Below are 13791 nucleotides of genomic sequence, written 5' to 3' on the forward strand. Positions count from 1 at the left end.
ATTTGGGTTACAAAATCTTCTGGTTTTTTGTTTGTTATGTTTTGGTTTTGGTTTTGTTTCTGATAGAGTCTCACTGTGGCCTGGCCTGAACACAATCCTTCTGCCTCAGCCCCTTCAAGTGATAGTAGTTCAGCTGTGTGCTGCAGTGCCTGGTTCCTGCTCTGATCTTTCAAATGTAAGGGTGGACCACATGGCTGAGACCTAGGACTTTACCAAAGCCACCATGTCCACTGTCTGCCACACCCTGATGCCCTGCATGGGGAGAATAAATGTGATCGGACTCTGAGTCTTCAACTGTTTTCTCCACAAGGGGTTTCAGGTTTAGTGTCTTTCCACAAACACATCTGACATGTTAAGAACTACATTTACAGATGCATGACATGTGACACCACATGGCATGTGATACATGATACATGATGTGTGACACCACAGGACACATGATGTGAATCTAATAGAACTAAGATACTGACTGATATTAGGAGAAATATATGTCTTCCCAGATAGCATTTGACCTTAACATGTTATTCCAATTTTTAAAAAGGACATTTATGATTTAATAACCTTACAGCAGGTAGCCTTTAGAACATAACAAAATATATACAAAGGAATCAGGACGGATATTAATATCCACTAGGAAATAAATTAACATGATTTTTTTTTTACAAAATATACTGACCATTAAATTAAAAAATATTTTAAGGCAGGGATCTTCATTTGAAATTAGCATAATCAGAAAATATATCGATAAAATCTTGTACCACTTTGTAGCAGAATTCATATTGCTCCTGAAAAGAGAACAAGAGAGTATTAATAATATATTGAAATGAAGCGGCTCCGCACATACTTGATGCGTGTAATCAGAAGATGCAGTAGGAGGCCAGTTGCCAGTCAGTCTGTTGATGCATCAAAGTCTGGGGCTCCCGCACACACATCAGTTTCTCTTACGTGTGCCTTTTAGGCATGAGTCATGCTCTAAACCGAGCTTTCCATGCGGAACACACTAATCTTCAGGTTCACACTAGTGTATCTTCCGGATGGCCTTAGGAAACCAACTCTGCTTTTCATATTGACATTGGAAAGTCTTTTGTGTGTATGTGTGTTTGCATGTGTGCTGGTACAAACATGTTAGCTTACACCTGGCTAATAAGGTTAACCTCAGGTGTTCTTCCTCAGGCACCGTCCGCCTGGTTTTCTGAGACAGCATTTCTCAGAAACTCAGAAATTGGCTCAGAAACTGCCAAGTAGGTTAGGTTGGCTGCCTGTGAACCCCAGGAAGCCTGCCTCTACCTCCCAGGTGTGGGAACACAAGTTCAAGCTATCGGGTCCATTATCGTGTATGTTATGTAGAGGGGTGATTACTGTGTGTGCGTGTTGAGGGGTGGTTACTGTATGTGTTTACTGTGTGTGCATGTGGAGGGGTGGTTACTGTGTGTGTTTACTGTGTGTGCATGAGGAGGGGTGGAGGGGTGGTTACTGTGTGTGTTTACTGTGTGTGCATGAGGAGGGGTGGTTACTGCGTGTGCATGTGGAGGGGTGGTTACTGCGTGTGCATGAGGAGGGGTGGTTACTGTGTGTGCATGAGGAGGGGTGGTTACTGTGTGTGCATGGGGAGGGGAGGTTACTGTGCGTGCATGAGGAGGGGAGGTTACTGCGTGTGCTTGGGGAGGGGAGGTTACTGCGTGTGCATGTGGAGGGGTGGTTACTGTGTGTGCATGAGGAGGGGGTGGTTACTGCGTGTGCATGAGGAGGGGGGTTACTGTGTGTGCATGAGGAGGGGTGATTACTGTGTGTGCATGTGGAGGGGTGGTTACTGTGTGTGGTTACTGTGTGTGCATGAGGAGGGGTGGTTACTGTGTGTGCATGTGGAGGGGTGGTTACTGCGTGTGCATGTGGAGGGGTGGTTACTGCGTGTGCATGAGGAGGGGTGGTTACTGTGTGTGCATGTGGAGGGGTGGTTACTGCGTGTGCATGAGGAGGGGTGGTTACTGTGTGTGCATGTGGAGGGGTGGTTACTGTGTGTGCATGTGGAGGGGTGGTTACTGTGTGTGTGTGCATGTGGAGGGGTGGTTACTGTGTGTGCATGAGGAGGGGTGGTTACTGTGTGTGCATGTGGAGGGGTGGTTACTGTGTGTGCATGTGGAGGGGTGGTTACTGTGTGTGCATGAGGAGGGGTGGTTACTGTGTGTGCATGAGGAGGGGTGTGCATGTGGAGGGGTGGTTACTGCGTGTGCATGTGGAGGGGTGGTTACTGCGTGTGCATGTGGAGGGGTGGTTACTGCGTGTGCATGAGGAGGGGTGGTTACTGAGTGTGCATGTGGAGGGGTGGTTACTGTGTGTGCATGAGGAGGGGTGGTTACTATGTGTGCATGAGGAGGGGTGGTTACTGCGTGTGTGTGTGTGTGCATGAGGAGGGGTGGTTACTGCGTGTGTGTGTGTGCATGAGGAGGGGTGGGTCTGTGTGTGCATGTGGAGGGGTGGTTACTGTGTGTGCATGAGGAGGGGTGGTTACTGCGTGTGCATGTGGAGGGGTGGTTACTGCGTGTGCATGTGGAGGGGTGGGTCTGTGGGAATGAAACTCACGTCTTTATGCTTGCAAAGCAAGTATTTTATCAATAGAGCTATCTCCTAAGGCCAGGAAATGTGTGTGAGAGAAATGTTTGTTGTTTTAGGAGAGTTTCATGTTGCTCATCCTAGCCTGAATTCCTACTACAGCCTAGGATGACCTCAAACTCTTGATCTTCCTGCCTCTACCTCCCAACTGTTGAGATTATAGGCCTGTGCCGCCACACCTGAATGAAAACTATTTCTGAAGTGGAGAAAAGAAACTCCCATAGTTCTACCACTGAAGAAGTCATAAAGCTCACACTGCCTAATTTATATCTGTTAAGCAGTGAAAATCACATGCTTTTATATTAATATAGATGCCATTAGGATTTGCAAGACTAAAGGTCTTAGGTTAATGTGGAGCCTTCCCATTGTCACCGCCACAGCCCCCCACCCCGTCTTTGCACATGGGTCAGGCCGCCTGTCAAGAGCCTGTAGAGAACGAGCAGGAGGGAGAGAGGTCCTCATTAGGAGGCTCTGGGAAATGATAGATTCAGCCTGTAAGACTGCACTTGCCCCTTCTACATGAAACGTTTTGGAATTCAGTGCAGACTCTCTCTAACCAGAAGTGTGCACTGGCTAATGAAAGAGAAAATGTAGAGCAATTGGATGTTAAGAGACCCCCCCACCCCGAGACAAGACCCTTGGAGGGGCCTTGAGGTTGAAGGAGACCTTCCAGAGGCAAACAGACCAAAGGCTACAGTATAACACGGAAAGTAACAAGCACCCAGGCTTTGAACTTCAGGGCTGCTTTTGAACTCTGTAACTGTGTTTTTAAATGGAAATACAATTTGTGCATGAGCTCCTCCTCTCAAGTCTTGCTGGGAAGACTCCCCTTAAGACCTGGGAGGGCTTTACTGTGAAAGACTGCAGCTGGGTCAGGCACTCTGGGACAAGACACCCCCCCCCCAAGCCCTCCTTTACACTGCCCGCTCCTTTTAATGAAACTGACATCAAACACATGAAACAATTCTCGACTCTTCTGGAACATCAGACTGATCAGATTCTTACCAGGGTTTGCACCATGTGTGGTCTCTGAAGTCTTAAGCTCTTCACAGCTTGAAACACATCTAGGAGTCCCTCGGCTTTCACTCGTTCCAAAATGTTACTGAGTGCTATGAATGTACCTGTCCGCCCGGCTCCCGCACTGTGGAGGGAACATAATTAGTGAAAGGAAAGCAAGCCAGACACACACAGGGAAGAGACCTGGGCACTTCCTCCCCAACCCCAGGGGAGAGCTAAAGTATCAGTCACCGAAAGGCATCCACATCTGCCTGCATCTTTGTGTGTAGTGCTGTGTACGTTCATATGCATATACGTGTACATGTGCTTGCATGCATGTAGAAGTCAGAGGTCTATGTGTGTTGCCTTTCCTTACTGCTTTGCGCTTTCTCTTTTGATAGATTCTTTCACTGTACCTAGAGCTCACTGTCTTGGCTAGGCTGGCTGGTTACCAGGCCCCGCAGGGACTGGTTTGTCTGTGTCTAACTTGCACCAAAAATTACAAATGTGCACTACTTCGCCTGGCTTTCTATGTGGGTAAAGATGATCCTACAGCAAAACAGTATATTGGCTGAGCCATCTCCCAAGCCCCTTGACTGTAGCTTAAAGGATCACTTATCTACATGATACGGCAAGATCCAGCACACAGAACACTGCTTCATTCTCTAAGCATAACCGTCAGGAATGGGTGAGAACAACTTAGATGCTATAAAGCAGTGGTTACAAATAGTTTCATTCCTTGACTGACCACCACAACTCTGCACTACCTGGGATGAATTAGAGATGCAAACCTTTTCTTTGAGGTACATGGAGAAGAGACTCTGGCAAGTGCCAAAGCCTGGATTCTGGGATATTGACCTGTCAAGGCTACAGTATGGGGATAGCATAGTGAGATGCTCTCTGCTAGGAATAATGGGTTTCCCTAAAGGTGGCACTTGGCCTGATGAGCCAGAACTCATAGAAGAGGGCTGTAAAGGAGATGTGAGGCCAGCCTTTTCTAGTATCCTCTGGAGGGGGTCATCTGTCCTTGGATCTCTTGGAATCTCTACAAATGGGCCTACTCTGACGTTCAGGACCTATTGTTGTGGTTCACCCCCATGACTGTCACCTGGTGCCCCAGGCTTGCAGAATTCATCTCCTGCTTTGCAGAACAAAGATCTGCTTGCCTCATTTCTAGTTCACTCTCAAGAACCTCTGGAAAGGTTCCCCGGACTGAAAACCGAGGTGTGAGCGCCACCTGCTGGCCAGGCGTGGACTGCCCTAAGTGAGTTATCCACACAGGGAGAGTGTCCATCCCTCTTATTAAACTGGGGCTCCTTAGACATAAGGGATAGGATAGTGGGTAGAAATAAAGGGTGTTCCAAAGCAGGAGTCAAATGTTCAGGAAATGAAACAGTCAGAGCTCTGGCAGCTAGTGAGAATCACCCAAGAATAAAAGCATTCTCAACTGCTGCTTGCCAGGGCTTGGCAAGTGTGGACAAGATGGCTGCTGCAGGTAGCATAGCGGAGGGCAGGGCCTGCCCAGCCGGGAATGGAGGGGAGCTGCATGTCGGTCATACATTCACTCTTTCTCCACATGCTTCTAGCCATGAGCCTGGCTGGTTGCTGTCTCTAGGGACACTGGGAATGTGTCTCTACCCTTGCAGCCGACTGTATGCATGAGCGTTGGAACAGGCTTACTTCAGAGATTTCAGACTGGGGTCTGGGAAGAAGGCTCAGTCGGTCCAGTACGTGCTGTGCAAGCATGAGGACTTGAGGTCAATACCCGGATACTACTTTTGAAAGCTGGGCATGGTGGTGAGGGCTAGAGCAGTGAAGACTAGAAGAATCCCTGGAGATACCTGGCTGCCCAGCATAGCTTAATCAGCAAATATGGAACCAAGTGGACAGATGACACCTGAAAGAATGACCCCTGAGCCTGACCTCTGACCTTTATGGGTTGCATTTATGTAATCTCATAATCACACACAGAGAGATACCAGGCTAGACCTGCTTTTGTGAGGTCCTCGTATTCCAGCCTGGGCTTTTGTTCGGCTGTGTTGAATGTTTCCAAACTAGGAGAGAGTGTAGGGAGAGGGGCAGCCGGACTCAGAGCTGCCTTTCAGAGTGAACTCGGGTAAGCTGAAGTCCAAAAGGCTTTGCCTGGGAGGTTTGTGTGACTTCAACAGGATAGAGTCCCCTGTGTCTACTCTGACTCCGCCTCAAATGTATGTACATTCTGCATATGTAATGAAGTGGCTCTTGTGCCCATCTGGGAAGTTGGGAGTGTGTGTATGAAAGGGAAGGTGACACGCAGTCTTGGTAAGCAACCCCCAAGAGCAGCTATTCAGCTCTCCCTAGCTGCAGAGCAGGCCTCTGGAAACGTCTGGCCTGCTCTGGCTGTCCCACCAGGACAGGGCCCAGTGAGCAAGGGCAGCTCACCTGCAGTGCACGGTGATGTCCCACCAGGACAGGGCCCAGTGAGCGAGGGCAGCTCACCTGCAGTGCACGGTGATGTCCCACCAGGACAGGGCCCAGTGAGCGAGGGCAGCTCACCTGCAGGGCACGGTGATGGCCCACCAGGACAGGGCCCAGTGAGCGAGGGCAGCTCACCTGCAGTGCACGGTGATAGGGTGGTTGCCCGTCTGTTGCTGCTGCTTCTGCACTGCCGCGATCAGGTCAATCATGCCTTTGCCCTCAGTGGGGATTCCAACCTCAGGCCAGCCATGGAAATGGAATTGTCTCACCATACGGACCTGCTCTTCCTGGCGGGCCAGGGGCTGCAGATGAAAGAGAAGTCTCAGAAGACTGCCCACATCCTGCCAGGGATCTGCCTGCCTTGCCCATGGGTCCTTCTGGGTCTTGAAGCCCCTCCTAGACAGTCCAGGGGCCAGGCCACTGACTATGCTTCCTTCTGAACCCGGATTAGGCTGTGGTGGCTTTATTCAAAGATAAGATTCGATGTCTCTTGAGAAGTTAGACTCTGAGTTCCCATCAGGGGCTAGAGGCAAGCCAGTGGCTCAGGCAGCCCACTGATGGGCAGGAGGGAACAAGTATAGCTCTCCTGAAATGACTAGCTTCACCTCAGAATTGTTGTGAGCTCTTGTATCTCTCACTGAGTCAGACTTCTGCAGTGTGGACAGGGACAGTGAGAGGTTCTGAAAGCGGTCCAGGAGGCTTTTCTACCTTCCTTCAGATCCATTGTTTCTCCATCCCCAGCTAAGGCCACTCTAGTGATTGCAAGATTCAGGAAATGAATCTCTTCACAATTGAACTCATCCCCCAGCAGGAGGCACAGAATTCATAAGACGCCTACCACCACATGCTCCACTGGCCTCTCATGGTTCTCTGGGACTTAGGTGGGTGGTGACAAGTTCAGGGCCTACCCTGGTACATCAGTAAGCACATTCCAAGGGACAATGTTTCAAGTTCACTAGGGTTTGGGAGATCACAGCCACGATACCTGTTTGAAAGTAACCAGAAAATCTCGTATGCTGATTGCTTCAGACAGGGTGTCACTCTTTATTTCTATAGTTATATCTCCGTGAGTCACTGAGCCCTCGGTTGGCCAATACTGGTAGCATTTATCCTAGGAGGGAAAAATAAAATGTTTGGTTGTTGCCATTTAGGGTGCAGAATTGATGTTGGGGCCATTTCACGTGATCAGAAAATCTTATGTGAACATGGATATAAATCCTGTGTCTGTCGACCATGAGCAGAGAACAGGTCTGGAAAGACCCTGATATTTGGAATGTGGATCCATGGGAGAAAGAAGAAGTTATTCAATGGATGGAACTGGAAGATAAATTCAAATCTCAGAATCACTGTGCAAGGTTGACATACATGCCACAGCGTCTCCTAGAATCAGGCCAGTACAAATCTCACTACCCTATATTACAATCTTAACCTTGAATATTCTAGTACTTTGAAGAACACTTTTTGAGTCTTACTTAAAAAAAAAAGAAGGCATAAAAGACTGGGGCATCCCTAAGGCAAAAGACAGAAACATCAGACTGCAATGAAGTTCACTTTCCTTCATCAATAGCCACCATCCAACGAGTAAAATGGAAGCTGCTGACTGAAGTAAGATGCTAGCCACATGAAAATAGCACAGGGAGAGCAGCTACCATATGTAAAGAACCCTTAAAGCAACAAGAAGACAGGGAGCTCAGGAGGAAAACAGGCACTTTGATGCTGTTGGTTAATCTTGACTGACACACTGAGGGGATTTAGAATCACCTCAGAGACACGCCTATCCTGCTCTGAGGGTTTCCAGAGAGATTCAACTGATGGGGAAAACACACTTTGACTACCGGTGGTAGCACCCCTTGGGCTGGAGCCCTGGAGAGAACGAACAGGTGCTCAACTGTCTTCTTCACGTGGTCGGATGCTTTGTGCTCTGTCTGCCATGACAGCCAGACTTACTCTCAAATCGTGAGGCAAAATAAACCCTTTCTTCCTTAAGCTGCTCTTGTCCAGTATTTTACCCCAGCAGTGAGAAAGGCAATAGGTAAAGAGCAGAGGAAAGCATTTCATACAAGAAAGAAGGCATACATAGAAATGTAAGGTGATGTTTCACCTTGTAGGGATGAGAGAAATGCCAATCAACACCACAGAAAGCTAAATTAACACCCCCTCAGCAAGGATCAGGGTGCCTGGGGAACTCTAGGCTCTCCCAAAACACTGGGCAAACCAGTGAAAATGTCTTGCTCATTGCTGATGTTCCCTTTAAAAAACACTTTGGACAGCAACCAGGAATCCTCACCCCTGGACAGACCCTGCAACCTGACAGTTTGTCTACTTGGCACCTGCTAACCCCTGGCATCAAGGAGCCTGTCATCAGCGCTTCTCATGCAACAGGATGGAACTGGACCCCGGTCAAGGGTGGAGGAAGGGCTGAAGAAGTGGACGCAGGATGTGTGTTCTGTGGGGCTGAGCCACAGTCACGAACGTGAGCATAGAAAAACAGCAAGGCCACTATTTTATCTGGAAAAACCACGGCGCAGAAGATTGCACACAATCGAAATCTTTATATAAAGTTGCAACGCAAGCGAAATACGTGTGCAGAGAAGCAAGTTGGAATCAGGAAGCTGGTCAGTGGTTGTTTCTTTAGGCATGAATATGATTTTTTAAAAAGATTTATTGATTTTATGTGTATGGGTGTGTGTGTGTGTGTGTGTGTGTGTGTGTGTGTGTGTGTGTGTATGTGTGTGTGTGTACGTACTGTGTATATGCCTGGTTTCATGGATCCCCTGGAACTGGAATTACAGACAGTTGTGACCTGTCATGTGGGTGCTGGGAATTGAACCCAGGTCCTTTAGAGGAGCACCCAATGCTTTTAACCTCTGAGCTATTTCTCCCACCACAAATACATGTGACTTAAAGGTGCCTCCTCTGGGGTGCATATGACCTGGCCTTCAGCTTGCCTCTTTGAAGAGGATGAGAGAAATCCCGTAACCTCCTGCTGCCTCTTCTCGAGTGCTGCGATTACAGGTGTGTGCACCGTGCCCAGCCCCAACAAAACCAGTAACCTATCCACTGGGAAGCTTTAATCAACAATGTGGAGAAGCCAGAGCCCCTGAACACTGAAGCTGGGGATGTAAATAGGTGTGGGGAACCAGAGGCTAAGAGCAGGCACTGCCTTTCTTCAGAGAACCAGAATTTGGTTCTCAGCACCCATATCAGGCAACTCACAGTTGCCTGCAGCTTTAGGGGACCTGACTCCTTCTGGCCTTTGTGTGCAGCTGCACCCCTGTGCACCCGCTCCAAATACATAATTTAAAAAACTCTTTTAAGTATTGAATGATCAAAGTTCGTGATTTAGAGTTTATATTATAGGGTAATGACCATAAGGACACGATTTCACTTGTAGGTAGGTAGGTGAGGAACACAGACGTCACTCCTGCACAAAAACAAATGTCCACAGTAGCAATATCGAAACCACCCCGAGCAGAAACAGCACACGTGTCTGTCAGCTGATGAACTGGGAAGTACGAGTTGCACAACCATTCACACAATGGCGTATTGTGAACAACAACAAAAAAGAGTGAAATCTGCATTTCAGTGCTCAGCCCCAAATGGGGCACCTGTATCAACTCTGGCCCTGTCCCAGCCTCAGGAAGGCTCAGGGAAAGAGCATCACAGAAGCTGGGGCAGAAATATCAGAGCCAGAAGATGGGGAGGAGGGCTGTGAAATGCTGCCTTCGCAACATGGCGTGGCCACTGTAGTCAATGAACTGGCTGTAGACGCACTCAAGAGCAAGCTGAGAAAACCAGTCAACATTCTCACAGGCAGCACTAGTCAGGACTCAGTGGGTTACGAGGAAAAAGAACGGAGAGGAGAGGGGAACTTGCTGGGAGGTACCTGAGGGGAGAGGGAGGGTAATTGGGGGTGAGCATTGATGGTAAATGAGGATTCACCCCTGAAACAGCACACACCGTGCAACTGCATTTACACCAGTGTCCAGAAAAGCAAGTCAGAGTCAAGGAGTCCGTCAGTGGTTGTGTGAGACTGGGAGGGGAGGGGATGTGGTGACTGTCAGTGGAACAGAATTTCTTTCTGAGGTGGTGACCACCATTTGGAGTTAGACAGAAGACATACCTGCCCAATACTATGAACACATTAAACCCTAACAAACTCTTCCCTTCAAAAGACGTACGTACTGTTTTCTGGGTGAAGCACAGCTCAATAAAGTTTTGTTTTTTTTAAAGCAAAGAAACCAAAACATTGATTAGGGTTGTGGTCATGCCTTGGGGTAGCACTTAGAGAGATGCTCTGTACTGGTGAAGCACACGTTTCTGGGTTTGTGACCTTACTAGGCCGTGGCTGGATCTCTGGGAAAATGGAACTGTGGAAGTCATCTAATTCATTAGGACAGCAATCAGGGAGGGACATAGATCACTGTTTGCCTTTACATCTCAAATAGAGTAAGCAAATGCCCTTTGCATGCACAGACCGTGACCTTGACATTTAAAAAATGGTGGAACCTCAAGGCAAGAGTAAAGACAACAAAGGCAAAGGCTGTTTAGGGCTAACCACCTTCCACCCATATGAAGCAAAGATAGAGTAAGACCTCCATCATTCCAACCTCCCTCTCTCCACCTCTTCTTCCTCAGGACTCCTGGCTCGGCCTCACCCATGTGTTCTCAGGCCCCACACCGCTGAGGCATCAGCATTAGCTACCTGCCTCTTACACACCCAGTACACAGAGGGCCCCTCCCCGGCTGGCTTACCTGCTCCCGCTCCTGCACCTCAGTCAGCATGACGATTGTGTGTGACTTCCACTCCCAGACCATCCTCCAGAAGTCCTCAACCGTGTGAGCCAGAGGCCCCTGTGTAGCCATGAAGTAGTCCTTCTGCCTGTAGCCCTGGAGGGAAGTAGAGGGTAGGGGTGGGCTACTTGTCACCAGAGTCGCCACTTCCACAAGCACTCAGGACAGCCCTAGGCTGATGTCAGCCATTGCAACGTTGCACAGCCTGAACAGAGGCCTGCTGTCACAGGTGCATGTCACAGCCCATGGATACGCCCATGAGGCAGGAACTGCCTCTTCATCAGGGTGCTCTATACACCTGGCCTCAGTAGCCGAGGTCATCTCTAAGAGCTATCAGAGGTCCAAGGTTACCAGGACAGCACTCAGCGGCCTTGATTCTAATGGGCTCTGTGTCCCAGCTAGATTCCCATCACAGTGGTGCAGTGGGCCTGAGTGGGAAGCTAGAGCAGGGGCTTCCTGCCTCAACATGTCCATTAGTTCCCTCCAGTGCAGACACAAGTGCTAATAGCCATTTGGTCACAAAGTTCTCTTGTCTCTTTCTCTGCCAACCCCACTGTGTGTGGAGACCGGATCCAGCTGTGTGCCAGACAGATAATTGCCCAGTCTATGTGGGGTCAAGTCACAGACATCACTCAGGTCAGCACGTGCTCTTCATGTATAACTGTGGTGTCATGATATGCAAATGCAGAGAAGCTTCCTATTGTCGTGTGGAAACAGACAATTACTCGGCAGTCAGACTTGGCCCCATTTACAAAGCTCATTACTTATTGATGCTTTTTGTCTTTTTAAAGTTTTTAATTTTATGTGTACGAGTGTTTGCCTGCCTGTATGTATGTATGTATGTGTGTATGTATGCATGCATGTATGTATGTATATGTGTATGTATGCATGTATGTGTGTGTGTATGTATGCATGCATGCATGTATGTGTGTGTATGTATATGTGTGCATGTATGCATGTATATATGTATGTGTACGTATGTATGTATGTATTATGTGTACCATGTACATGTCTCATGCCTGAGGACATGAAAAGAGAGCTTTGACTCCCTTGAAACTGGTGTTCCAGTAGTTATGAGCCACTATGTGGGTGCTGAGAACTAAACCTAGGTTCTGTGCAAGAGCAGCAAGCGTTCTTAGTTGATAAATCATCTTTTCCTTACTCCGACTTTTTTGAAGCAGGGTATCATGTAGTACAGGCTGTCTTCAAAGTCCCTAGGTAGCTGAGGCTGGCTTTGAACTCCTAATATTCCTGCCTCTAATTCCCAATGGCTACAATTACAGGTGTGTCCCACCACACTTGGCTCACTATTTATTATTTCACAAACAAGTAATTCTGCCAAGAAAATGGCGTGTCGGTGCTTCTTATTGTGTGGAAAGCAGTGTTCACACTCAAGGGCACATATTTATACAGGAAGGAGTCACATGTTGCAATGAAAACACACACACACACACACTCCCAAGGCTGTAATACCTACATCTATGAAGGATGCATTGATGTAGTCTGTGAACTCTTGCCCTCTTTTCATGGACAGGATTACCCGATTGAAGTCATCTGCAAAACAGGATTTTCTTTGTTAGTGTAGATATGACCGTGCCTTCTAGACTGTGATGGTCAAGGTTGATTGTGAACTGGACAAGGTCTAGACTCACAGGGAGATGGGCCTCTGGGTAAATGGTTGGGGATTACCCTGGTTACATTAATTGATGTGAAGACTCATATGAATGGTGGACAGGGCCGTTCTGTGGCCAGGGAACCCTAGACTGTTTAGAATGGAGACAGCAGGCTGAACAGCAGCAGGCATTCATTGCTCTCAGCTTCCAGACTGCGGATGTGATGTGACCAGCTGCTTCAAGTTCCCCCTGCCTTGACTTCCCCACCACACTGGACTGTGCCCTTGAACCCTGAGCCAGCATCAACTCTGCCTTAGCTTGGTTTTTATCAGGGTATTTTATCTCAGCAGCAGGAAAAGAAATTAAGTCACAGACCCAGAATATTAATAAAGCCATCTCTCATTAATAAAGGAAGTCTCTGTTATCAAATAGGTTCGGTTTCGGGGAAGCTCTGCAAACAATCCAATTATCATTTTCATTATTTAACCATCAGTATGGTGTGTCCCCAAATATAAGCATGAAAAATACTGCATTTAGGAGCAAGGGGAGGTTAGCCAGATAGGACCTGCAGCTGCCAAGGGAGACACTGAGGCCACAGAGAACCGAGGGATGGAGGCTGGGGGTGGATTGCCTGGCCTCCTGGAATGCTCTGCTTCTGGAGAGAAGGTGGCCTATTTACAGCCATTCAACGTTGGTGGGCAGTGGCTAAGCCTGGGCTCCACGGAGGACAGGAAAAAGCAGTGTGTGACATGAATGCCCCCTTCTTCAAGCCTGTGCTTCCCCACATGCTTCTCTAGCTCTGTTTGCCTGGACATCTCTTCATGCTTTGCTGACAGGGAAGAATGTGGGTTCCTGCTGACTGTGGGTCTTTGGCTCAGTTATCCTGATCCTCAGTGGCAGACTGGACTTTACCCTAAGCAAGTATTATGTATTCCCAAGGCAAGCTTTATTGTTGTTGTCCTCCCCCCCCCCCACTGCCAAGGGCTCAGCTGAATTCACCTTTGGTCTGATGTAGTCCTTTGACATGTGCATATTCTTGGCCATGCAACTCACTCTCTACTGTGTAGGCTGGGAAGGGGCCTCTAGGCTCCAGAGAATGTTAGTGAGGCACCACGTCTCATCTGAGGCAAGCTTTTTAGGTCCCAGGGAACCATCCCCATACAGAAGCTCTGGTGTCTTGCCTTTGAGCTAAGTTCTAGGTACCACTTGACACCCTCAAGGGTCCATGGAGACCCTCGGCGTGGCCCCCAGGAGAGTCCTTTCTTTCTAGGATCGGATGCAGCGCCCAATGAACCCCATCCAGAGGTGCTTGGTCCCTAGC

The 13791-nt window shown here is 48.4% G+C and overlaps 1 protein-coding gene across 3 annotated transcripts in view; it reads right to left on the reverse strand.

The window, feature by feature from the left end:
* Window positions 1-292: 292 nt before the first annotated feature.
* Ptpre (protein tyrosine phosphatase receptor type E) overlaps window positions 293-13791 on the reverse strand; it is a 41159-nt gene continuing 27660 nt past the window's right edge. For 2 of the 3 annotated variants that reach the window (XM_032892392.1, XM_032892393.1), the window contains exons 13-18: window positions 12335-12411; window positions 10819-10953; window positions 7049-7174; window positions 6199-6365; window positions 3616-3751; window positions 293-785 (exon numbers count right to left, since the gene is read on the reverse strand). In XM_032892392.1, coding sequence (XP_032748283.1) covers window positions 711-785; window positions 3616-3751; window positions 6199-6365; window positions 7049-7174; window positions 10819-10953; window positions 12335-12411 — 716 coding nt within the window. In that variant the 3' untranslated portion in view covers window positions 293-710. The remainder of the gene's footprint in view (window positions 786-3615; window positions 3752-6198; window positions 6366-7048; window positions 7175-10818; window positions 10954-12334; window positions 12412-13791) is intronic. The other variant, XM_032892391.1, reaches the window with a different exon arrangement.

This window comes from Rattus rattus, chromosome 2 (genome assembly GCF_011064425.1).
Source record: "Rattus rattus isolate New Zealand chromosome 2, Rrattus_CSIRO_v1, whole genome shotgun sequence".
NCBI lineage: Eukaryota > Metazoa > Chordata > Mammalia > Rodentia > Muridae > Rattus > Rattus rattus.